Source organism: Drosophila nasuta, chromosome 3, assembly GCF_023558535.2.
Source record: "Drosophila nasuta strain 15112-1781.00 chromosome 3, ASM2355853v1, whole genome shotgun sequence".
NCBI lineage: Eukaryota > Metazoa > Arthropoda > Insecta > Diptera > Drosophilidae > Drosophila > Drosophila nasuta.
Genome location: NC_083457.1, coordinates 30054378 through 30080641, shown reverse-complemented (window position 1 = coordinate 30080641; position 26264 = coordinate 30054378). Strand labels below are relative to the sequence as shown.

At 36.5% G+C, this 26264-nt stretch overlaps 4 protein-coding genes across 5 annotated transcripts; 3 read left to right on the top strand and 1 right to left on the bottom strand.

The window, feature by feature from the left end:
• Positions 1 to 573: 573 nt before the first annotated feature.
• On the top strand, positions 574 to 2568 carry LOC132792093 (uncharacterized). Its single transcript, XM_060801322.1, has 3 exons — positions 574 to 1073; positions 1162 to 1317; positions 1384 to 2568. Exons 1-3 carry the CDS (start codon positions 994 to 996, stop codon positions 2243 to 2245), a joined length of 1098 nt encoding a protein of 365 aa, XP_060657305.1. The 5' UTR covers positions 574 to 993; the 3' UTR covers positions 2246 to 2568.
• Positions 2569 to 4846: 2278 nt separating this feature from the next.
• Positions 4847 to 7374, top strand: LOC132789924 (odorant receptor 43a). Of its 2 annotated transcripts, none has more exons than XM_060798262.1 (6): positions 4847 to 5736; positions 5804 to 6071; positions 6135 to 6234; positions 6292 to 6393; positions 6457 to 6564; positions 6751 to 7374. In XM_060798262.1, the coding sequence occupies exons 1-6, from the start codon at positions 5118 to 5120 to the stop codon at positions 6853 to 6855; spliced, it is 1302 nt and encodes a 433-aa protein (XP_060654245.1). In that variant the 5' UTR covers positions 4847 to 5117; the 3' UTR covers positions 6856 to 7374. The 2 variants fall into 2 exon arrangements, with proteins under 2 accessions (XP_060654245.1, XP_060654246.1); XM_060798263.1 differs by having other exon boundaries at positions 6457 to 6638; positions 6751 to 6840.
• Positions 7375 to 12466: 5092 nt separating this feature from the next.
• On the bottom strand, positions 12467 to 13105 carry LOC132788157 (uncharacterized; the record flags this gene model as incomplete). The annotated part of the gene is made up of 3 exons (XM_060795488.1): positions 13040 to 13105; positions 12664 to 12981; positions 12467 to 12610 (listed from the first exon to the last, which is right to left on the bottom strand). Coding segments are annotated over exons 1-3 (528 nt in total), but the record flags the coding sequence as incomplete, so codon positions are not given.
• A 1262-nt stretch (positions 13106 to 14367) lies between these two features.
• Positions 14368 to 14905, top strand: LOC132788156 (uncharacterized; the record flags this gene model as incomplete). The annotated part of the gene is made up of 2 exons (XM_060795487.1): positions 14368 to 14694; positions 14753 to 14905. Coding segments are annotated over 2 exons (480 nt in total), but the record flags the coding sequence as incomplete, so codon positions are not given.
• Between the last annotated feature and the right edge of the window lie 11359 nt (positions 14906 to 26264).

Genomic DNA, 26264 nt, shown 5'->3' with positions numbered 1-26264 from the left:
ATTAATCTACTCTGAAATAAAACAATCGTAATAGATTCACAAAGCATTAATTATTTCCAGAACATTAACATAAATATTTAAAAAATTTTGTTTACATATTTTATACTTTTTTAATGTTGAGTTGCACATCGGATTGCACATTCTATATAATTTTGTTGTTATTGTTAAATTTGTACAGCCCCTCTAACGGTCATTTGAAAGCGGCACAGGGTGGCAGCACCTTAGACAAACGAAAGCTCTGACAAAGCTAATGAGAGCGAGAGAGAGAGAGAGCTTTCGCTTTGTTTTTGTTTGCTGGCATTTGAAAATAGAGTACGCTTTTTCTTCTACGTAAACAAACACAACGAACAGCTGTGCGCACTGGAAAGCTAAGCCAGTGTTGAGTAACGACAAGTTAGCACGCAAGTTTTTGCACACATTGAAATAGCTCCGTAATAAACGCGGTTATAAATATAATTGAGCAATTTAACGCATTCTTGATATTTGAAATTGAACTTTAAAAAGCGTCACAGGGTGACCCACTGGATTTTTCAACACAGTTGAATGTGCCAAAAAAAAAAACAAAGAGAAAAAGCTCAATGATGTAATAAGTACAACAAAAATCAAAGAAGTCCAAATAAAAGTTCCAAAAAAAGCTAACAACCAGAACAAAATCAAAGTATTATCAAGATTGCCAAGCGAAACAACAACAACGCTAAAAGGTTTGCTTTGTAAAAGGTAAAACAAGAAGTTGCGAACTGGAAACTAATTGCTTCAAAAGCATGGGAAACGCCACAACAACTGAGATAAATACGCCGGCAGAAACCGGCTTTGGCATTCAGTGTGTCGCTGGCTGACGGAAGTGACGGATCACGGACCAGCAGAGCAACGGACTGCGGAGAAACTCATTTGAATTAGAGCGCGGCTATTGATTAAACTTCGCACAGTGTGAATCAACAATTTCCAAAAGCGGGAAAATCACATTCCGAGAATCGATAACGTAAATCCGAAACAATGGAGTACCTTCGTTATGCTTATGAGAAAATTATGGGCACTGAAAGCTCGACAGATGGCACGCAAGTTGTCTACGACACGTGAGTAAAGTTCTTTCCCACTGCAAGTTTTCCCCACTGGATTTTCCCATTTCTCAAACCCCTCTCTCTCATTCTCTATTTTTGGTAGTCCCCGCAAAGTGGTCTGTTTTGGCAATGTGCTTCTAGATCGCGTCGTTAAGTTGGACGATCCCAAAGTGCTTGAGAGTTACCAGCTAGAGCTGGGCTCCAAGGGCGAATTGGATCTGGAGATCATAAATAAAATCGCTACAGAGGCTGCCAACGGGTAGGTGACAAATGCCATTGAGTTGCTAATTATTTGTTTGTGGTAACCCATCGTGAATTCATTCAGCTCCAGCTGCCTCTCCAATCCTGGTGGATCGGCCTTGAACACTGTGCGCATACTCAAGCTCTTGGGCACAGAGGCTCAGTTCTTTGGCGCTATTGGTGATGACAAAACAGGGGAGCATCTGCGTTCCATTATTGCCGAGAGACAGATCGAGGCGCGTCTGCAGGTTATTGAGGATGTGCACACGGGACAGTGTGTCTGCTTAATGCACAACGATAATCCCACATTGTATGCCAATATTGGTGCCTCGTCAAAGTTCTCGGTGCAACAGCTGAAGCATGCCGCTCTTCATGGTCATGAAAGTTTTCTGCGTCCCATCGAACGCAAACAGATTCTCTACATCGAGGGATTCTTTGTCCCACATCGAGCTGAGGTTATCGAGTATATACTGCGTGATCTGGTGCGGGAGCGTCGTCATCTGGCTGTGAATCTCAGTGCACCCTACATAGTGCGGGAACATTCGGAGGAGATGCTTAACTTGGTCAAGCGTGCGCTCTTTGTGTTTGGCAACCGGCAGGAGTTCGAGGAGCTGGCCACTGCAGCTGGTTGCAAAAGCGTTGATGAGTTGGGAGAACAACTGCTGCAGGACGGCAATCCAAAGATCATACTCGTAACCAATGGAGCGAAGGGCGTGCAGTTGATCACCAACTATGTGGCGGAGAAGTCTCCAGCAGGTCAAGGTGTCTTCGAAGAGTACCAAGGACAGCGTGTGGATAAGGTGGTGGATGCCACCGGAGCAGGAGATTCGTTTGTCGCTGGCTTTCTGCATGCCTGGCTGGAGAAACGTTCGCTGAGCGAATGTGTGCGTAAGGCCACCGATGTGGCTGCCAAGGTGGTCACCCAGGTGGGCTGTAATCTACCATAGATGCCTTAATTCGAGGGATATTGAATTCGCCCGTTTTATATGCCACGTTGTTGCCTTAGCATTCTATTTTAGTGTGCTGGCCGAACCAAAAAAATGCAAAAACCACACTATGCGGGTGTGACGAATCGAAACCCAGTGACACCCACTCTCACTTTTAACTATAATACTATTTAAATACATATTATATGTACATATTTATAATTACTCTCAGTTCCTTATAAAGCAATGCACGTAGTAATCCAGACTGAAATAAAGCAATCGTAATAGATTCACAAAGCGTAATTGCTCTCGCTGGTAATTGTTTCCGGAACTTTAACATAAATATTTATAAAATTTTGTTTACATTTTTTTTATACTTTTTTTATGTTGAGTTGCACGTTGGATTGCACATTCTATATAATTTTGTTGTTATTGTTCAATTAGTACAACCTTGGAGATAACCTTTACGTCTCTAATCACACTGTTTAAAAATCTTATCTGTGCAAAAGCCAATGATACTTTCTACAAAAAGATTAATTAATTTAATTAGGATTAACGAAGAGAAGCTGCAACGCAAAAAAAATATTAAAATGTTTTGATGTACACAAATTCTCTGAGTGTAGGTTTCTCTATGTCTGAAAGTAGATGTTAATTGAATGAGAATGATTCGCAAAAACATTCGGCGAATGTTAATGAACGCCTACTTTTGAAAAATATTCAATTATGATTGATTCAGAGCATTCACCAAGTTACAAGTTGCAGTTATAATAGCACTTTAAGTGTACAAAACTTTAGGGTATTTTATTGTTATGTACACAATCGCATTCTATTATCTTGGAGCGAGTTACTCATCTCGGATCAGTCAGAGATGGCGATATGACGACATAGTTATTTGTTTAGTTCAGAAGCATGTGGCATGCCTAGATATTATCAAAGCGAAAAAAGAAAAATGTTCGTTGTTGTTTATCGTTCTTGGCTTCAAAGGGGGTTGCTCCGGCATTCGATTTGGACCTTTGCTATGGGAGTCACACTCACACGTGTTTGCAAATCGTTAACAAAACTAAGCCGCATTAGCCATGCCTCGCTTGAGTTTTGGGAGGGTAGCAAAGCGAATTCAGTTCACAGCTGATGCAAAAATTTCATGCTAAGTATATATAGGAATTGCCCAAATTAGAAGCTTAGCAAAGCAATTTCAGTTTTCAAGGCAATGGCAAAGGCAATTCGCCAAGTAAGCCAAGTGAGCTGCTTAATTGGCAAAAGCTGCTTACGCTACGCCCCCTCAAGCACCACAACTACTTGGTAGAGTTGGTAAAGTCAATATGAGAACGCCCACACAATGGATTTTGGAGCCTAATAACGGGCAGTTGACTCGCTTAAATCACGTATAAAGGAATCTGTTGTCGCTGTTGCTGCTGCTGTTAATTACTTGGTATTAATTTTGTAGGAGTACAAGGACCACAAGGAGGTCCTGCAACTGAAAGTATACGTAATTAATGTCATCGTGTGGCTTTTAGGGTTAACAGGCACTCGACATGGGGTTTGCTGTTGCTATTGCTGTTGCTTTGATGTGTGCCACATTGTTCGAAAGTCTTTTGCTTGAATGTGATAATTAAATGTCGTCAATTTGCAGGGCTTAGCTTTTAATTTATAATAAATTCTGCCCCTGGCAAATGTGTTGTGTTCTGTTGCCATGCAACACGACAAGAATGCATTTTTGCCATGCAACCCAAAAAGGAAAGCCCTTTGATTTATGTGCAATGCTGTCGCATGAGCAGCTGTAACTGACATTGCATATTTGCCGGGGGAATGGGAAAGGGATTGGCCTGGAGTCTGCTCGAGGCTTTGGTATTGCCCATGTTTGCACAAAATATTGCGCATACGCCAACGATGATGACGACGACCACACACACACACACACACTCACACACAAAGTGGACACAAGGACTCTAGCTACCATTTGTGCTGCTTGAGCTTTTGGTTTTGTCCTTTGCCTTTTTTGCGGCATAACGCGCGGTTAAGTGGCCATAATGTGTGCCTTTATGGGCTTGGTCGGTACATTGGTTGGTCTCAGGGTTTGCTGTCCTCATCCCTCGTCCCTTCTGGCCTTGGCCAACTGCTGTATACAGGTCTCATTTTAATTCCCCGCCGTATTTGCTGAGCTGGCATTGTTGCTGAATTATGTTATGCCGAGCGCTTGTTGATTTTTATATTGTTTTTTTTTTTTGCCCGTTCGTTTTCGTTGGTCTGTTGTTTGTTGTTGTCTCTGTCCTTAATGCATGATAAGCGGTCTGGCCAAAATATTTGGCTGTGGCATGTTTGCTCAGTTGTTTACGGATAATCCGGTTTTATTGTTTAATAAGTCATGCCAGGCTAGCCTGGGCAATTGTTGGCCACGTTTGCGCCTCGTTAACATGCTGACTGCCACATTAAAACCATTTTTTGTAAACCAATATTCTAGATAAAAGTGTAACAAATGAAAAATGCAGCATTAAAGCTCAGCAGTTGCAGCCAGAATAAATTGCAGGAAAAACTTTATTACATATGAAAGGTTTTTTCATGCAAACAATATATACGTATACTTAATATGAAAAAATATTTTTTATGTCAAATAATTCATGAAGATTGTATTACAATGTTCACATAAAAATATTTGGATTTTATAGTATATATAATAATGTAAAATTTTGCATATGGCAAAAAGTGTTTAATTCCCTAGAATCTCATTTCAATTACGAAAGCAATTGACACGGATAAATGGCCAATTTGAAAGTTGTCTTCTATCGCCTACGAATTGTATTGACATCTGCAAACGGAAATCCAGCTATTGGCTTAATACATACTTGCTTAACAATCAACGAGAATTGTCAGCAAGCAATTTGCCAAATTATAGGCTATGTCATGTCGATTACATAGGGAACAATTGGCCAACGCCTTCGATGGCGTCAATTGGCGAAATAAAAGACGTTTGCCGAGAGTGCTCGGCCACAAAGTGTTGTGGCCACAGTTTCAAGTGGCATCCAGACAGACAGACAGACACTCGACACAGACTCGACAGCAGCTGAAGATGGCAGAGAACGAAGATATTGCATTAGTGGCCATCAATGTGCGCATCTGGAGATACTTTGCAGTGCTCTATCCAACGGCACAGAGCAATTGGCGAAAGTACGCGTTTGTGTTGCCCGTTTGTCTGATGAACGTGATGCAATTCCTCTACCTGCTTGAGATGTGGGGCGATTTGCCCGCCTTTATATTGAATCTATTTTTTCTATCCGCCATTTTCAATGCTCTGATGCGCACCTGTTTGGCCATCTGGAAGCACAAGGAATTCGAGCAATTCCTGGCCAAGCTAACGCTCTTGTATCGCCAGATTGAGGCATCAGGCGATGAGTATATCCAGAGCATTCTGTTCGAGGTTGTGCGCGAAGCACGTCGCTTGGCGGTCTTCAATTTGTCGGCCTCCTTTCTGGATATAACGGGTGCATTAATCTTTACATTGTTCCGTCAGCAACGTGGTAAGCGAGCAACTTCCTTACAACGGAAGTGAGTGCGACCAATAACTTGCTTTCTTTTTGGGTGTAGCGCATCCTTTTGGCATTGCGTTGCCTCCGTTGGACTTGCAGCGTACGCCATTCTACGAGATTTTCTATTTATTGCAAATACCCACGCCCGTTGTGCTCTCCATGATGTACATGCCCTTTGTCAGTCTGTTTGCTGCATTTGCGCTCTTTGGCAAGGCGATGCTGCAGATTTTGGTCTATAAATTGTCGTGCATTGCAGAGCAAAGGGAGGAGGAGGAACGCTATCAAATGCTGGCTGCCTGCATTCGTTATCACATGAGTATTATGAGGTATGAAAGGACGTAATGTTTTGTTGAGAGTACACGACTTATTTCACTCTTTTAATCTTTCAGCTATGTAAAGGAGTTTAATATGCTAGTCACATTTATTATAGGTGCCGAAGCAATTATCTTTGGTTCGATCATCTGTCTGCTGCTCTTCTGTTTGAATATTGTGAGCAACTCTTTAATATTGTATGTAGTTAATTCATAATTTAAGTGATCTTTGTAGATCGACTCGCGAACTCAGATGATCTCGATAATCATGTACATAGCCACGATGCTGTATGTGCTATTCACCTATTACAATCGGGCCAACGAGTTGGTTATTCAGGTATGTCGTTGTCTATGTTTCGCGCATTCGGGTATCTCATTTCAATTAGGCTCTCATTCATAGAGCTCACTGGTTGCGCAGGCTGTTTACAATGTGCCCTGGTATGAGTGTGGGATGCGTTTTTGTAAAACTCTCTTGATCTTTCTGATGCAGACGCAAAGGCCTTTGGAGGTGAGTCCTGAGTGTGGTTCGAGTGGTTCAAGCGGTTGGTATGTTGGCTGGTTGGGTGTGTCCTTTTCGAATTGGTATGCATTTCATTTGGCAGATTCTAATCCCAGCCTTTATGTGTGCGCTCCATTTCACCATTTCATCTCTCGTTTCGTTTCGTTTCGGTTTGTTTCGTTTCGCCTTTTGCAGATAAGAGCTGGCAACGTTTACCCCATGACTTTGGCCATGTTTCAGAGTCTGTTGAATGCATCCTATTCGTACTTTACCACGCTGCGTGGCGTGACCAACAAATGAGCTGGAAGCCAAAACTTTTTGGCAACGCTTGGACTACAGAGCTGCAGAGAGTTAGTTGTTGGAGGTGTAGCTGGTGTGTGTTGATGCTGGGCAACTTGCAATCTGAGTAATGCAAAAAGTTGTTGTGCTTGTTTTATCCCGGCATTTGCATATGCTACTCGTTTGCGTAGTTATTTTGAAAGGATTTAATCTGGCTGTTTGTAGCTGCAGCTGTAGTGTTGGCATGTAGACATGCTCATAGTTGTAGTTCCAGTTGTAGTTGCAAGCAAATAGTTTGTTGCATTAAGGCATGCACTGCGTAGCTTGTTTTGTGTTGTTTGCTTTAAATCTGTTGAATGCGCTTAGAAATGTTTCACTTAGTCCATCGCAATGGTATTTATTCACGATATACTTAGTAATAAGTAATACGAATTAATACAAGCTACGTGAAACAAAAAACGATTGCTAAATACTTATCATCAGCCTAAAAGTAGGCAACAATAATTTAAAGTCCACTTAATGGGTTGTTTATGGATTAATTGGGAATTACTATAGTAGTTTATGTAAAACACAAATAATAACAATCCTTTTTAATAAAATGTAGCAGCTTTTAAAACTATAAATTGATCTGAAAGTAAATTTATTTAATTGAATTATACAAAAACCGTTGCATACTTGTGGCTTCTAAAAGTAAGGTTATTTTATTTGTTTGAACAAAAACTGTTGCATACTTTTGTGCTGCACTTGAATTTAATTCCATGAATTTACTATCCTTGTGAATGCAGTTTTTAATTAAAACCAGTAAAACTGTTCTATTAATACTACTAGTCTGACGCAATTTAATTAACATTACTCATGTCCTTTATTATGCAAATAACACAGCTTCCGCAACCGAAACAGGGCGACAGCGTTTAATGCCGGCAACAATAACAACTTAATTTAAAATTCATTATAACTGACACCAACTAGTTAAACAATTGCCAGGCAGCAGCAGCAGTAGCAGCAACAGCAGCAGCAAAATGCCCAGCAACAAAGGACAATAACTAAAACACGAAGAAGCAGAACAACAAGAACAACAAAAATAGAAACAACAAACTGGGTGCGCTTGAATATTGAAATGAGTGGCGGTCGCACTTGAAATACGCAAATAAACTTCAAAGGCAAAACGCTGAAGGACTGCACGCTGAGTCCTGGCTCTGTCTCCTCCGGGCCTCCCGGTGAGCGCATAAATAACGGCAGCAAGCAGAAGCACAAGGCAGCACAACTGCTTCGCTGAGGGCATTTGGTTGGGGCTCGAGTGGCGTATACTTAATTTTATTATGAGGTGTCAAGTGGGCCGTCGACTTTGCAGCGTTGGACGCCTTTTGGCCTTTTGTTTGTGTAATTTATGTTCTTGCCATTTGGCGGCAGGTGAGCGCCTACCATCCAAAGAGGCGTGGCCCGTTCCGCCAATGGGTGTATCACTTTCCACCTGCGGTTGCTCGTGTAACATTGGCAAAATGTAAACTTCCTTTAGGCATTTGCTTTTTACCCACCGACAACTTCTGCATATCGTAGTTTTAAGCCTTGATTTTTATGGTTAACAGAAAGAGGAATATGCAAATGCCATCCGAAGTGTGACTGCGGCGCAGAGACAGCCACAGACAGAGAGTCCTTGCTGTCTGGGTGCTGCATAAAATTAACAAGTTTTGCCGACTGCTCTCCTCCGCCCACACAAACAAAAGTTTGGCAAAAAATGTTTCATTAGAGCCACGGCCATGGCCATGGGCATGTTATTTACCAACAGCTGGCATTGCCACCGATTCTATTGCCCTCCCTCACCCACAGTGTGGCTGCTGGCTTTGTTGTGGCGTCGCGTCAAAGGTGGCGCTGTTTTATAATTGAATTCATATGCATCAATGGAAGCGGCGTCGGCAGCCACAACATTAAGCTTGGGGTTGGACTGGGATTGGGCTTGAGTTGGGGTTCGGGTTGAACTTGGATGTGGCATCCCTTAGCTGAAAAGGGAAATATTTTCAACTCGTGTGTTCGCTCTTGTCTCACTGCCATTTGGCGGCATTTCATTTAAATGGATTTTCAATTGCGGTTTGAACATTTTGCATAAATTGTTGTAATGAGTTTATATCGTTCCCGGTGCCATGACGAAGTGGCTTCGTTTGGCACTGTCCTCGCTCCGCTTCAGTTGTCTCATTTGCAATTGTCAGCTGGCTGTCAGCTCTGGCAGTTATATTGACAGTTTGCTTTTGCTGTTAATTTTAATTGTGGCATTTTGGTTTCAGTTGAGTGCTGATATTTGATGAAATTACAAATGACATTTTATTTACTAAGTATTGTGATAATGGAAACAATACCGCAGTTGTCAATACTTTAATCAAATAGTTTAATACGTTAACAAAACTTTTCTTTAATTTCTTGTCCTATTTGAAATTTATTTTTACTTTTCCTTAAAAAAAATGTTTGTTGGAATTAAATAGATTGAACAATAACATTCTTAAGAGTACGTTTTACCTTGGAAACATTTAATTTAATTTGGAAACATTTTAAGACAGAAGTATACGGGTTAATTTAATTAATTTAAAAATTGAGAATAATCACAAATATATATTTTTTAAATAATGAGTTTACTTAAAAACAAAAAAAAGTACAAATCAATCATCATACGAATGTTAAATATAATTTAATGTGCTACAGGCCAACAACAGGGAATCTTGCAGTCGAGAACTCTTAAATAATTCGCACTTTATTATAAATACAATAATGAAACTTAAATGCATTTAAAGTACTTAGCTTATTCAAGCGATTAATATAAAATTATTTTTTATTTCTGAATATTAATAGAATTTTGTAATTGTTTTTGCGGCTCAGTCTAAGTTTACGTGATGCGTGCTATACACATCAGTTGTGGAATTTTGCTCTTTTGGGTTTTTTATAAATTGAACTACAATGTGAGTAAGCAACTAACCAATTGTAAGTCTTCGATATAATTTTAGCATATTGACAGGCTGCAATCGTATTTAAGTTCACAAATGCAGTTTGTGAGTCTTACAATGAATCGTGGTTTCTTATTCACAAGTGCCGTTTGCGCGCTATTAATCGTAATAAGACGGTGTTTAACTTTAATGGAACTGTTCTGCATCCTGCCTACAACATTTCTCTCAATGCTCAAATCTTAAAAAAAGCTAATGGCTACAAGCCATGGATATTTAAGACATCCATCGATGTCTGTCGATTTGTGAACAGGAATTACGATCCAACAGCAATTCTTTTATTTAATCTTTTCAAGGAGTATACTAATTTTAATCACTCTTGTCCTTACAACGTAAGTAAAAAATATTATAAATTGGCTTTATTTGTAATAATGCTTTATTCTTTATGATAGGGCACACAATTGGTTAGGGGATTGTATCCCCGTTTTGAATTATTACGATTGCCCTTTCCAACTGGTGAATATTTATTATCAATGATCTGGTTATTCGACAATAAGCCGCAATTTATTACAAATGTGTACTTTTTGTTTACCGAAGACTAGTAAAGACTTAAAGTTGTTTTTAAAAAACCCCATTTTCAATACTTATGCTTTTTAAATTTTAATAAAAATAATCGATTATTGATTTTAGATTGTTTATAATTTCTTTAGATTTTATTTGCATTGCTCTGTTAAGATTATAAAATGTATAGCATTATGTTTACAAATTTAATAATGAAATCAAGCTGTTAAAACCTCAGCTATCTATAATAAAAAATTGCTTTTCATATTTTTTTATGTATCTTCAGTGAAAACAAAATATACATCTGTTTTAAATTGTGGTCTTCTATCAAATAACCAAGTTATTGCTAGTAAATATTCGCCAGAAGGTAAAGGAAGTTTTAATAGTTCATGACGAAGATAAAATCCTTTAACTAATTGCGTGCCCTAAGTAAATAGAATTAAATAGTCTGTTAATTAAGTGCAAGTTATGTGCTTACCATATAAGGACATGAGTGGTTAAAGTTGGAGAAATCTTTAAATAAATTAAATATTAACATAGCGAAGGGGCTGTTTGGCCTCTTTATAAATCGACAACCATCAACAGTGACATTGAAAAGCCACGGCTTGTATCCATTGGCCTTTTTTAAATACTTGTAAGTGAACAAAAATATCGTAAGCAGGATAAAGCACAGTTCCGTTGAAGTTAAAAGTATTCACATTGCGCTTAACGGCCATGATTCGACATTGGTGAATAAGAAACCATGATTCATTGAACGACTTACAAACGGCATTTGAAAACTTGAATATAACAGCTTCCTGCAAAGGAAAGAGAAAATATTTGTATTATAATTTAAAATCAGGTTATTGGTATTACATTGCAACTTAGATCATAACAAATCCAATAAAAGAGGAAGACAACGGTAATTTGAGTGATACGCATAGTATGTGGCGTAAATCATCTATGAAAGCTTTCCATTTAATACAACATTTTGAATCTGTATTAATCGATTCATTATACAACATATTTAAATAATCCCATTAAAAATACATTTTATATATTATATCTATCATTAAAGCTACACGAGTTTATAAATAGGCCGAAGCATGCATTTCCGAACCCATAAAGTATATACATTCTTGATCAGCGTCAATAGCCGAGACGATAAGGCCATGTCTGTCTGTCCGTCTGTCCGTTTGAACACCTAGATCTCAGAGACTTTAAGATATAGAGCTATAATTTTTTTTCAACAGCATTTGCTATGCTTGCACGCAGACCAAGTTTGTTTAAAATTTTTGCCACACCCACTTCCGGTCCCGCAAATCAATAATAACAAGAGTAATATTAAAGCTAGACGTGCGAATTTTGGTATATACAATAATAACAATGGTGATTCCTTGAAATTTGAGATTCCTGAAAATTTGGTTGCGATCAGATAAAAATTGTTTAAGTTATTAAAGAAATAGTTTTGTATGGGCAAAAACGCCTTCTATATATGTATTGTATGTATGCGTATACGTATATACATGTTCGCCTCTATATTTGTATCTGTATGCATAGAGGTACTGCAATAGCTCTATTGGTAGAGTGCAAGCATGTGCGTGTTGTGGTAATCGGGGTACTCGGGTTCGAGCCCGCTCGGAGCACAAGCTTATTTTTTTTTTATTCGTATTTACAATAATTATAAATAAAAATTTTAGATCTTATTAAAGAAATACTTTTGTATGGGCAAAAACGCCTGCTATGTATGTATTGTATGTATGCGTATACGTATTATATACATGCTCGTCTATCTTAGTATCTGCATAAGCAATGCGATAGCTTTGGTGGTAGAGTGCAAGCCGAGCATGTTGTGGTGCTCGGGTTCGAGCCCGCTCAGGGTACGATCTGTTTTTTTTTTAATCACCCAGTTGGTGGTGCTCGACTTCAAATCCCTATCGAGAATACATTGAAATGGGTAGCGGGTATCTCACAGTCGAGCACACTCGACTGTAGCTTCCTTACGTGTTTTAGATTATTTATAATTTCTTCAGATTTTATTTGCATCGCTCTGTTAAGATTATAAAATGTATAGCATTATGTTTACAAATTTAATAATGAAATCAAGCTGTTGCAACCTCAGCTACCTATAATAAAAATAGCTTTTCATATTATTTTTATGTATCTTCTGTGAAAACAAAATACACATCTGTTTTAAATTGTGGTTTTCTATCAAATAACCAAGTTATTGCTAGTAAGTATTCGCCAGACGGTAAAGGAAGTTTTAATAGTTCATGACGAAGATAAAATCCTTTAACTAATTGCGAGCCCTAAGTAAATAGAATTAAATAGTCTGTTAATTAAGTGCAAGGTATGTGCTTACCATATAAGGACATGAGTGGTTAAAGTTGGAGAAATCTTTAAATAAATTAAAAATTAGCAATACGGCGGGACTGTTTGGCTTCTTGATAAATCGACAACCATCAACAGTGACATTGAGAAGCCACGGCTTGTATCCATTGGCCTTCTTAAACATTTGAAAGTGAACAAAAATATCATAAGCAGGATAAAGCACAGTTCCGTTGAAGTTAAGAGTATTCACATTGCGCTTAATGGCCTTGATTCGACATTGGTGAATAAGAAACCATGATTCGTTGAACGACTTACAAACGAGATTTGAAAACTTGAATATAACAGCTTCCTGCAAAAGAAAGAGAAAATATTTTAATTATAATTTAAAAGCAGGTTATTGGTCTTACATTGCAACTTAGATCATAACAAATCCAATAAAAGAGGAAGACAACGGTAATTCGAGTGATACGCATAGTATGTGGTGTAAATCATCTATGAAAGCTTTCCATTTAATACAACATTTTGAATCTCTATTAAGCGATTCATTATACAAACTATTTAGATAATCCCATTAAAAATACATTCTATATACTATGCCCATCATTAAAACTACATGAGTTTATAAATGTATGAACATAGGCAGAAGCATGCATCTCCGACCCCATAAAGTATATACATTCTTGATCAGCGTGAACAGTCTAGACTCATCTGTTTGTCTATCTGTCGGTGTATCCGTATGTACACCTAGATATAGAACGGTAATTTGGGTGACGGCAGGAAATATATATAACTGGCAGAATCATGCATCTCTGACCCCATTAAGTATATACATTCTTTATCAGCGTGAACAGTCTAGAAGATATAGCTATGTCCGACTGTCAGTCTATCTATCTGTGCGTTCGTATGTTCACCTAGATCTCAGAGACTGTAAGAGATAGAGCTATAATTTTGAACAGCACTTTTTGCACGAAGATTAAGTTTGCTTCAAATTTTTGCTATGCCCACTCCCGCCCCGCTAATTAACATAAATCAAATAACAATAATAATTTTTAAGTTATAGTCGAATTTTGATATAGACAATAATAGCCATAGTAATTATAATTTCTGAGAGTACATTTTGGATAGCGGGTATCTCACAGTCGAGCCCAAAATTAAAATTAAAAATTGTTACATCGATTATTTTATAATTTTGGTTGATTTACTAACATAAATAAAGATGCGCGATAATATTTGTATGTATTTATCGAATATACAATACTTTAAGCCGAATTATGAACTATTTAATGACTGTTATTAACAGTTATCACTACAACAACAAACATAATAAAATCTTATGGTTTTTTAATTTTCCATTTAGAAATTAAAAACCAATCTATAGTTGCAAAAAAAAGTGTGGCCCACCTAATATCTGACAGGGAAAATCACTATGCATTTAAAAAGCTTTTCAAATAGAATACTACAAAATCATTGCCATAAAAAGTGTTTTTTGATTAAAGTCAAAACTAAACACTAATTACCGTATTGTTATTATTTGGGGTATTGATGCGAATAATTTTTTATTTTTATCAATGCCATCCAGATTTCTATTATTTCACATTCCGATCTGTCGCAATGCGTCTTATTTTAACGTCTCTTGGAATATGTTTCTTTTTGGTATCCCTAAAGTTAAGTTATGATGTAAGTCGATAATTCGTCTTTACATAATATTATTAATTAATTTATTTTTTTTAACTTTCTTCCGCAGCAAGCAGTTGTGTTTAAGTTTTCGAATGCAGTGTGTGAGACTTATAATGAGTCATGGTTTCTTATACACAAATGCCGAATTCGTGCTGTCAATCGAAATATAAATACTTTTAACTTTAACGGAACTGTGCTCCATCCTGCCTATGATATTTCTATTAATGGGCAAGTCTTTAAGAAAGCCAATGGCTATAAGCCATGGCTCTTCAAGGCATCTGTTGATGGTTGTCAATTTATCAAGAGAGCGTATAATCCAGTTGCAATACTTGTTTTTAATCTCTTTAAAGAATTTACAAATTTTAATCACTCATGCCCCTATAATGTAAGTATATATTATATAAATAAATTTCATTCTAAAAATACATATTTTTTATGCAAAGGGAACTCAATTGGTTAAAGGTTTTTATCTTCGACCTGAACTGTTAAAACTTCCAATACCAAGTGGCGATTATTTGCTGTCATTGACTTGGTTATTTGATAAGAGACCACAATTTGTGACAAATATATATTTTGTATTTGAAGAGGATTTATAATGAATATAACAATAATAATAATAATAATAATAATAATAATAATAATAATAATAATAATAATAATAATAATAATAATAATAATAATAATAATAATAATAATAATAATAATAATAATAATAATAATAATAATAATAATAATAATAATAATAATAATAATAATAATAATAATAATAATAATAATAATAATAATAATAATAATAATAATAATAATAATAATAATAATAATAATAATAATAATAATAATAATAATAATAATAATAATAATAATAATTCTCTTTGTAGCAATATAAATATGAAATATAAGATGAATAATTATGGCTAGAATAAAATTGAATTAAAAAAAGAATCTGTTATTATTATTTTAGATTGGGCTATAACAAAGTTGAAAGTTATATATTATTTAGTAATTCAAATTAAATTATTTAGCAATTTAAATTTATTATAGATAAGATAAGATAGAGTAGATTTATATTATATATTGTGATTTTATTTTGGCCATTATATTTGTCATTTCATTATCATTATCATTATTATTCAGATAACATTACACTAGTTAAGGTTTGCAATGTGTTTTGATAATACCAATTAATCTAACAACAATTAAATTTGTTTAATTCCTTAGGCCATTAACCATTAAATGTATTTCAATTGAAGTCTTACCTTGTAATATAATTAATGCAGTATTATTATTTTTATATCGATATACCAACTATGACGTTCGATTGAATTAAGTATTTTATATGTATATTAAAATGGTATTGTTTTTTAAATAATATCGCAATATTTTCCTTTTATTAAACACAGGCAGCGGGTATCTCCTAATAGAGCACTCACGACTTTGCTGTCTTGCTTATTGAACATCAAATGTTGGGTTTATTCTTTAATATAAAATTGATTTTTTGGAATGTGAATTTAATGAACTGTGTTGCTCAATAATCAAAGAAGAAGTAAATCGTCGTCTAAGTACATATATAGAGCAATTGGAAAATGTGCGTGAATATAATATGGAAAAAATGGTATGGTTGGAAGTACACAATAAATGTTGTTGTTGTACATGTTGTATTATGTTTACAATCTGTTTGAAAAGTAATCACTGTCATAAATGGGAAGTACACAATAAATGATTTCAATTCAAAATTTTAATCGATAGATATTGATATTTGACATTAATTAACTGTAATATTGACGTTTTGATATAATCGAAATACCCCAATAATACCGGCAAATTAATAATGGTAGCTTTCATACATCGTAGTAATTTTAGGTAAATTTTGCATATATGAAGTTTACTGTACATATAATAATACGATCAATATTATTTCTTCGCCAGATCATAAAGGTTTCTGGTACCAATTGATTATTGTAAAATGACTTTTGACTTCGTTCCGTTCGGAATAATAATAGCTTTATTTACCTTGTACCTCAGCTGTTATGTAAGTATTAAGACTCTTTGAAAAGGATGCTATTACCTTCAAAATGACAAATGCAGTGTGTGTCAGTTACAATAAATCCTGGGTTATTAATGAGTGCCGAATACGTGCTATAAGTCGGAATAAAACAATTTTTAATTTTAATGGAACTATTCTCCATCCTGCTTATAGCATAACGCAGGATACTCAACTCTTTAAGAAAGCTAACGGATACAAACCATGGATGTTTAAACTTAATACAGATTCCTGCAAGTTTATAGATAAACCTTACAATCCAGTAGCTATACTTATTAATAGGCTTTTTTTTTAAATTTTCAAACATTAACCATTCCTGCCCCTATGTGGTAAGTAGTCTAGTATTGTGAAACACATATAATTGAATTATTATTTAATAGGGTCCCCAAATAATTAAGGGGTTCTACCTTCGGCACGAATTATTGCGACTTCCGTTCCCAACTGGAGATTATTTATTGGCGATTAATTGGACATTTGGCCAAAACTTACAATTCAGTACAAATGTGTATTTTGTATTTATTGAAAATTATATTGATATGTAAAAACAAGTAATCACATATAAAAATATATTGGTGAAGGTCAAAATATAAAACATATAGTATATATTGAAATTTGTTTAAAATTGTGAAACTGACAGTGTAACGAAATATCTTAAAGATAACACAATATTTTTAATGAACATTTAAATATGTTAACTTTTATTAGAATTTCTCACGATTCCTCAATTAATTAGGATAATTTTACAACTTTTCAACGAGTATTTATAAACCTAAATAATGCCCGCCAATACATAGTAATATAGCATTGAATAAAATATATTGTTTAGGGTATATTTATAACGCCCAATCAGATAAAAATTAATTATTGCTATAATTAGGGAAGTTATAATAACTCCATTCACGATAATTAACTATGGAATTTTTGGTAACCGAGGTAAACATACACTTGTTTTTTATGTAATGATAATTGCAAAAAATAATGATATATTTTTTGAATTGCTGAAATTTTAGGTAAATTTTTTATATATAAATACATATGTATCATCGAGCTTTTGGCACCGACTGTTTACTTTAAAATGTGTTTTAATATCGCTCCTTTCGGATTTATAATTGGTATATTCATTTTATACCTAAGCTGTAATGTAAGTATTAAAAATATTGCGATCATTTTTAAGGAAAAATATATATTTATTTAAGGATGCAATTACCATCAAACAACCTTTAACTTCAATGCAACTATTCTCCATTCAACTTATTGCATTACGCAGGATATTTGACTCTTCAAGAAAGCCAATGCATTGGCTATATCCCATGGATGTTTAATCTTCATATTGATGCCTGAAAATTTATTAATAAGCCCTTATCGAGTTGCTCTGCTAATTAATAACCTATTTTTACAATTTTCAAAGATTAACCATTCCTGGCCCTATGTGGTAAGTAGTCTACGATTGACAAAATATTTAATTGTATAATTATTTAATATGGCCCACAACTAATTAAGGTTTTCTATCTTAGACACGAACTATTGCGATTTCCCTTCCCAACTTGAGATTATTTATCGGCGATTAATTGGACATTTGGCCAAAACTTACAATTATAGAGGAAGAAAATATAAAAAGATGATTCATAGTATCAGAGTGACATCAACACATAAACCGGAGACGTGTATTTATCTCGGATATTTCGTTCTACCACTGGGCAGCTTATTTTTGAAAAGATAAGTTAGATGCGAATTATACACGCACACCTAAAAGTGCATATGGACAGCAACAATATATTTAATAAACATATATTACGTTTTCCAGAATGCAGATAAAGTTGCGATTATACAAATATTTTATATTAAATATTACATTATTTTTGTATTGTTTTCAATATTGGAATTTAAGTTTTTGTTTTCAATCATTTTTGAAAACAAAACCAACTTTTTAATAACTGCAAATATTTAAGAATTACCTTCAACATTTTGTCTAAATATGTCGAATAAATGGCTTGTGACAAGTTTAATAAAAAAATGACGGAGCTTTACAGAAGTATTATATAAATATTTTGATGACTGGCTTTGATTGAAATTTATATGTGCCACCTATAATTACTATAATTTGTTGTACATGTTGTATTATGTTTACAATCTGTTTGAAAAGTAATCACTGTCATAAATGGGCACATCATAACAAGATCATCTACGATAATTTATGATTAATTTTTAGGAACCGTTGGGTGCCTATCCTGGTATTTTTTTATTTTAGATATTTTGCAATTATGCTTTGTATGCTTTGTTTTTATTTTAACGAACACATGATTTGATCAGCTTCTTTACACATGCAATTAAATAATGTTCGATTTGTGGATCTACTATGAACATAACTATTGACGTGATGGTTAGTGAAGTTAGTTACTATTTTTGTGTCGGCTGTATAGTTTAAAATGCGTTTAAATATAGCTATTTTCGGAATAATGATAGTTTTATTCATCATACACCTCAAGTATAATGTAAATATTAAATATTTCCAGAGAATTTATGAAATAAAATATATATTTATTTACAAAAGGATGCAATTACCTTCAAAATGACGAATGCAGTGTGTGTTAGTTACAATCAATCTTGGGTTACAATGCACGAGTGCCGAATACGTGCAATAAGTCGAAATAAAACCACCTTTAACTTCAATGCAACTATTCTACATCCTGCTTATAGCATTACGCAAGATATTCAAATCTTTAAAAAAGCCAATGGTTATAAGCCGTGGTTAGTTAAGCTTAAAATAGATGCTTGCAAGTTTATAAATAAACCTTATCATCCAGTTGCTCTGCTTATTAATAATCTATTTTTAGAATTCTCAAACATTAACCATTCCTGTCCCTATGTGGTAAGTTGTCAAAGATTGATAACTACGTATAATTATATAATTATTTAACAGGGTCCACAACTAATTAAGGGTTTCTATCTACGGCACGAATTATTGCGACTTCCTCTGCCAACTGGGGATTATTTATTGGCAATCAATTGGACATTCGGTCGAAACCTACAATTCAGCACAAATGTGTATTATCAATTTGTTGAAGATTACATTAATATGTAAAAAGTATATTGATTATATTGCCAACTATATTATTTATTTAGAACACTCGATTTATTGTGACCACTTCGTGTGGTTTGTTCATAGCTTTATTAGTGTCTTTAACGTAACATGAGTGCTCACATTAACAGAGTTCATTTCTGGGATATAACATACGAGATGAATGTGTATTTGCTGCTGTTAAACTAATCGAACACATATTTTTGTTAAGTCCCATATATAGGTAGTAATTCTATAAACAAATTCTACTGCTAAATGTAATGCAAAGTGTTAGGCAAAAATGATCCATGAATCCATTTTTGAATTGCAAATTTCGAGACTTTCATGATTATACAGGTAAAGTTCCTATTTGTTAACCAAGCAAATGGAATTGAATTGTGTATGCATGGCTCCATTATGTCTGCGGGCAGCTGCAGGCCAGTCTAAACAGAACTTGGGCATTGTTAGTATTGGGGCCATTTTGAAATCTCTCATAAGCAAAGCATTCATTTTCCAATTATTTATTGATAAGTGTGTGCAGCCGGCAAGTAGACCATTGCAGGTGGCCTCCGTTTCGCCCCCTTCGCCAAGTCAACAGCAATAAATCTCTCATGCCCTTGCTCAGGACTCATCTGCGTTGGGGGAAACAACAACAAGGTCTGGGCCAGAGACAGAGACAGCGACAGATATAGAGACTGAGTCTGCGTCTGCATTCTCAGTGGTCGTTGTCTGGCTGCCTTACAACCTGCAGCAATGTCTGCTAGTAGTTGTTGCCGGCAAAATATTTGCATTTTCACTTTTGATTTATTATTGTCATTGCCATGTGTAAATTGCCAAAGCAAAGGTGCAAACAAGCATCAGCCACAGCCACAGCTTCGGCTCCACCTACCTTACAATACACTATACATTTATCTATCTACGTATCTATGTATGCATAGAAGTGTGTGTGTGCTGCGTTGACAAGGACACATTACGTTGGCCAAATGAATGGTAATTGCGGCACTGAAACAAGTAATTGAAGTGCAACTCAGTGAGCTACTCAAATAGATACGTTGCTTGTGGCTTACCCCAATCCCCATGGATACAGTCTTGCTGTCTCTTGATTTAGTTAGCCACACTTCGATTTGTGTACCTTTTGTTTGTCTGTTGCATTTAAAGTCCAGCTTGAAGTTGTCTTTGCCTTTTCGAACTTCATGTTCCACAAAAAGGTCATTAGAGTTGCTAATTACATGCCCAAATTAGCCTGGCCAGAGAAAGAGCAACCTCAACTTCTACTTCAACTTTGACTCTGCAACTCCAACTCCAACGGTAGTTTAGAGCTCTACCTCAACTCCTGCTGCCGCCAGAACCAATTACTTCCGCTTCTATGCAATTTCCGGTTGCGAAGATTGGAGCGATGCCTAAGCAGCTTTGCAGCAAAATGTCAAACAGCGACAACTTTATATGGCCGCAAGACGAGGCAAATGGCAATATGCCATACAATAAGCGACAATGACAACGAGCATGAGAATGAGAATGAGCATGGCAAAAGGGAACGAAAGGCAGGGCAAAACGTAAGCAGATAATTACACGACAGCCCTGGACCCGGAACTGCTGATGTCCATGGCTCGCAGACTGCGCCGAAAGCGCCAACCACAAAGTAGAAAATTACAAAATAAAAAGCCACAAGCGGAAAATTAACAGAGCAACTACAATGACAACAACAACGACAACGACAGTATCAACAGCCAAACGTATTTGTCCAAGATATTAACGTCTTTTTCGCATATGGCGAGCGTGTGGAGCAATGACTCAAAGTGCTTTTAAAGTCACATTCAGTTAAAGACGAATTCGATTTGGAATTGAGGCCGCAGGGGCAACAAAGAACTTTATCAAGATGCTTATCGCTCCAAATGCAAAATTCCTGTTTACCAAAAATTCCAAACAAGCAACCGACGCTTCGAGCTGAAGAAACATTTCCAACATTTTTGACTGTCTGCAAAGCTGTAAGCGAAAACCAAACAGACAACACTTGCTTCCTTACCCAAACTCTATCAGTCTCGCTTACATTCTCTCGCTCTTCCTCTATTCGTGCGTTGTAAAATAGTCAATGTAAGCCCGGCAGCTACATTTAAATGTGCCGCCAACTTTTGAGCAGCGGCTCGACGCCGCAACCAACCAAAACACACCACCTAACGCCACCTCAGCCACTAGCCACGTGACTGTTGCCGCTGTCGAGTCTGGCACTGATTTTATGCTTTATAACTTTCGATATGCGAATGGCAAACAACGTTTAGCGCTTTGCCAGCCTCGGCAAGTGTTGCTCTGCCACCTGAGGGGCCAAAGCACACACAGCTCTAAATCCGTGGCGTATACGCAATATTTACGATTGTGTGCGCTTTTCCATATAGATTTCTCTTCATTTTTTAACTGCCGCGAGGGTTGTAAGTGCTCTGCCATATCTGCAACTGTGTGTGTGTGAGTGTTTTCTTTTTTTACATTTTCATACATCAAATATTTATGCCATATTTTAGCTATTGCGACAATGAGTCAAATCTGATGGAATCCAATGTCTGAGCCCCTCACGTCTAACTCGACGTCGATGTCTACGTCTGCCTGCCTGCCTGTGATAATAAAGTTTAAAGCTGATAAACGATTTTGCAATCAAATTATGCGCATATCGAGATTAGGAGGGGTTGTTGCTGTTTGTAAAGGTTGTAAATTTTTGATGGGCATTGACTTATGAAAGCTATGTGTGAGTGTATGTGATTGTGTTTCTGGTAAATTGAGTGAATGTAACCGAAACTAGTTTAAATTTGCCACAATGTTACGCAGTTGCATGTTGTCAATGGTATTATCTATTGCTGGCATCTTTTGTCGGTTTTTCCAACATTAATTCCCTTTGGCAGTGACAAATTTATGCATTTATCTAAAGCCAAAAGACAAATTGAATTTGTGCAGCAAGTTTAAGGCATTGCGGTTGCTGCTACCTTAGAGCTCTGAGAAAATCCGTTGTCCTGGCAATCCTTTACACATGATATTGTTATTTTTGTCGTAATTAAAAACCCATGAAAGCGACGACCAAACAACTGGCCACAATCGCATGAGCAGACAGACTGTCTACACACATACACACATGTGGGCGAGTGTGTGGTAAAATAAACATGAGCGTATTGATGGGAGCAGCTCTGACAGCAAAAACTTTCATATCAATTTTAAGCCAAAGTAATGAAAAAGTAGCAGCGAGGAGTTCGAGTTGCTGCAGTTGGAAGCAAAAAAAAAAAAAGAAATAAAATCAAAAGAAACGTTGCGAAACGAATGCCATAGACAAAGCATATTTACACAAGCTACGTTCAAGTGCACGCAGGACGAGACGCTGCCCGGACCTGGTATCCTGACGATGATGATGATAACGATGACGATAGCGTCGATGTTGATGATGATGATGATGATATTGTTGGCAACATACAAAGCAACGCTTATGACAGACAGCCCCAAAAAGAAGAAGCGACTCCCACTTCTAAGGATGCTGTTTACATTTGAACGGCAGCAGCAGCAGGACTCTCGGTGTGGACGCGTCTGTGGCAACGAAATTAAAAACCAATAAAAAGCTGCACGCCAAATTAAAAATTATGTTTTCCTTTTTACATTTTATTACAAACATCGCTGCACAACAAAAAACAACAACACCAATAAAAAGAATGGGAACACGCATTTGAAAAAAAGAAACGAAAAAGTTAAGAATATAAAGCATAAAGTTGCCGCCTTAAAGCCGTTGCAACTTTGTAGATTTCCACATTCTGCAAACTTTTACAATTAGGCAAAACAATAAAAGTTGTCGGTGCCTAAAATGTAGCAAAGCGTTTCGATAATTGAATACTTTAGCCGAGAGCTTTAACAGCAAAAAAGTGTAGCATACATTTCAGCATCGTAGTTAATTGCTGCAAAGTATACGAGGAACACTCATCTATATATATTCGTAGTTTATCATAGGTACAACTTTCACTTGGCTGCCTTCAACCGTTTTCATTTTCTCCAATTAAACGAGCATTCAGCCAAGTCATTCACTTAATTTACTACCTGTGTTACTGCACAACACCTTTCTTTCCCTCACTTTAGCCATAAAGCAACTGTATAGCAATGGCTATGAATAATTTAAGCAAATCGCTAGCTGTTTTGTCTGTACGTGTCGCTGTGCCGGATTAGGCGGCATTTGCATATTTTAATTATTTAGATTGTTGTGTTGAGCTACTTACTCCTAGACCAGTCGCTCGTTCTCTATCTAAGCCTCAATGCGTTGAACCGGATGTGAAGCGGAAGTGCTGGCGACGCCATTGTCGAAGGACAGACAGATATACAGTCAAAACAGGCAAAACTTAATTAAATGCCACTGTTTTTAAAGGTATTCCTTTGAGCAGCCGAATTGCAATTGGAATTCCATTCATATGAATATTATTAAGATTTAATTAATTACTCGAATTTCCGAGATTCCGATGCTATTGCAAAATCAATTGAATATTTTGCATAGCACAATAAGTAATGAATTTTCTATTAAAGGGATTTCATTGCCACTGCATTTCAACTTGTTGTTAAAGTCAACACAAACATAAAGTACACATTCATAAGCATTTGCGGCTGGCTTTTGCCAATAAACACATTACAGTTGCCAGAGCCAATCATAAATTCATAATGAAATATGGGGGCGACTGGCCAAAAGATAGTCCAGAAGCCAGTCCAACTACGACTACAACTACGACTACGACGTTCGGGCAACAACAATGTATAGTAATAAATACGCACAGGGGAAGCATGAGGGGAGGAGGAAGATACAGTTGCAAGGTCTGGTTTTTGGCAAGCGTGGAAAAGTGTAGCAGTAAACCAGGCGCTGGAGACCGACCGGCTGTGGCATTACTTTTATGATTATTTGTGTCGTTTATTGTGTATATACTAGCCAGCAAACTAAAAGTGACTTTAACAACTCACACATATGGCTGGGAAAGACTAGAGTAGAGTCAAGTCGAGTCTAGTCCATGTCCGGTTCAGCAGGCTGCTTTAATTAGATTTGCACATTAGACGCTGCGCGCTGAGGCTAATGACATCTCGCTTTCAGTATGCGATGCACGCAACTTGCTCTCTCGCTTTCTCGGTTTCTCAGTTTATGACCGTCGTTGGACTTACTAAACGCACACAATATGAGGTGATAAACACCAAACCGTAACAGCATAAGACGAAACGAGTGGAAAAGCTCCATCAATAAGGCTTAATTTAATTTGAGCCTCACTCATTGCGTCGCTATCTTTAAGCCTGGCAACAGCAACAGCGCTGTCCAGACTCAGCACGTCCACACGTGTCCTGCACATGATTATTATTATTAGCTGCGATGATGTATTTTCTTAATGTGTGTGTGTGTGTGTGTGCCTGCCTGTATATTGGTGTGTGTGGGTGTGGGCTCGCGGCCTGGCCTCGCAAATATTAATAATTGTTGCCTTTTTTTCTATTTTCGGGCTCGTCGACGTCTGCGAAACACGCTAAAAATTAATTAAACGTTCTTGCCTGGCGGGCGTGGCAGTTGGCCGAGAGTTTGCGGGCCTGTGGGGCTTGGGGCTGAAGGGGAGGTGTAAATATTTTTGCTCGGCCATTTCGTGGTTATTTATGCGCTTGATGTTTTGGCCGTTTTTACAGCCACACTCTTTCCCCTCCCTTCGCTTTCCCTCATAATGGCATACGGTCGACACTTGATTCATGTCGTTGTTGTTGCTGCAGCCTGTCGTTGTTGTTGTAGTTGTTGTACAAACAGCACGCACTCATATTGGCAATTTATATTTGTATTAATTAATGGGCCAGTAAACAATTGCTGAAAGCAGCGCCATTAGCACGCATCAAGGGTTTGGGCAATAACGTGTATCTACTTGGACTCGATGGAATCATTCTGAATACCCATCACAAATAGGATATATATGGATGGCCAGATGAACATTCCTGCCTGTACACAAAAGGGTTCTGGGTCACTTTTTTGGTGAATTAATAACATGTTTCTGTTGCTGGCATTTCGGCCAAAATTGACTTTAGTAATTTCATAATTTTACAGCAGACATCATAAATCTGCAGTTATTTAGCAAATATTTGCGCATGAATTTTGATTAACAAAGTTGTGGAAGGAGGATAAAAAGTGGTTGAGTAATAGATAAAATATGTAGAAGAGATAACTAAAAAGAATAAATAATAGATAAAATTACATTATATGCGAATCTAAAACGAATTTGCACTAATTTATTTTGTAAATTCAAAATTATAAAGCATACTTTTAGGCTAAACTAAAAATAGTTCTAAGTGCTCAAAATTGATGTTGTGGAAATATGTAAAATGGAATGCGAAAAATTTAAATGTAAATAATTTTATGGTTATTTGTAAATGAGAATAATTTAAGAATTATATGCGTTTGCAAATTGAATTGAGTTTATTTTATTTATGGGAGTGTGCACTTAACTTATTTGCCTGGCGCTCGTAATAAACCGATGGCTGCACTATATTGTGTTGTGGAGCCAAACAATTGCATTGCAAATAAACTTGAATGTAATTTCGTAATAAAAAAATGCTCAAAAGCGTATTGAAAACGCGTGTAACAATCGCTGAAACGAAATGCGCAGCTACGTTAAGAGCCAATGTCCTGCAGCCTGAACAATAAAAGTCCCCAATGTTCAAGCGGAAGCGGATGTGGATGTGGATGAGGCCTGTGTGTGACATTCCTTGGAGCACTGAAGGACCTCTTGCCAGTGTACTTGTCCCTTGTTTGCAAGTCGCAGTCCTGCAGCAGCGCTTTGGGGGCATTGTAATAACTGCAGCTGCACGTTCACAATTTGTACGTGGACGTGTGTGT

What these genes read in the sequence shown, in the direction of transcription:
- LOC132792093 (XM_060801322.1), top strand. Translation starts at nt 994, where the DNA reads ATGGAGTACCTTCGTTATGCTTATGAGAAAATTATGGGCACTGAAAGC. An exon ending in ACGCAAGTTGTCTACGACAC is followed by an intron (nt 1,074 to 1,161) that starts GTGAGTAAAGTT and finishes TATTTTTGGTAG; the next exon opens with TCCCCGCAAAGTGGTCTGTT. An exon ending in GCTACAGAGGCTGCCAACGG is followed by an intron (nt 1,318 to 1,383) that starts GTAGGTGACAAA and finishes GAATTCATTCAG; the next exon opens with CTCCAGCTGCCTCTCCAATC.
- LOC132789924 (XM_060798262.1), top strand. Translation starts at nt 5,118, where the DNA reads ATGTCATGTCGATTACATAGGGAACAATTGGCCAACGCCTTCGATGGC. An exon ending in ATTGTTCCGTCAGCAACGTG is followed by an intron (nt 5,737 to 5,803) that starts GTAAGCGAGCAA and finishes TTTTGGGTGTAG; the next exon opens with CGCATCCTTTTGGCATTGCG. An exon ending in TGCTCTTCTGTTTGAATATT is followed by an intron (nt 6,235 to 6,291) that starts GTGAGCAACTCT and finishes TGATCTTTGTAG; the next exon opens with ATCGACTCGCGAACTCAGAT.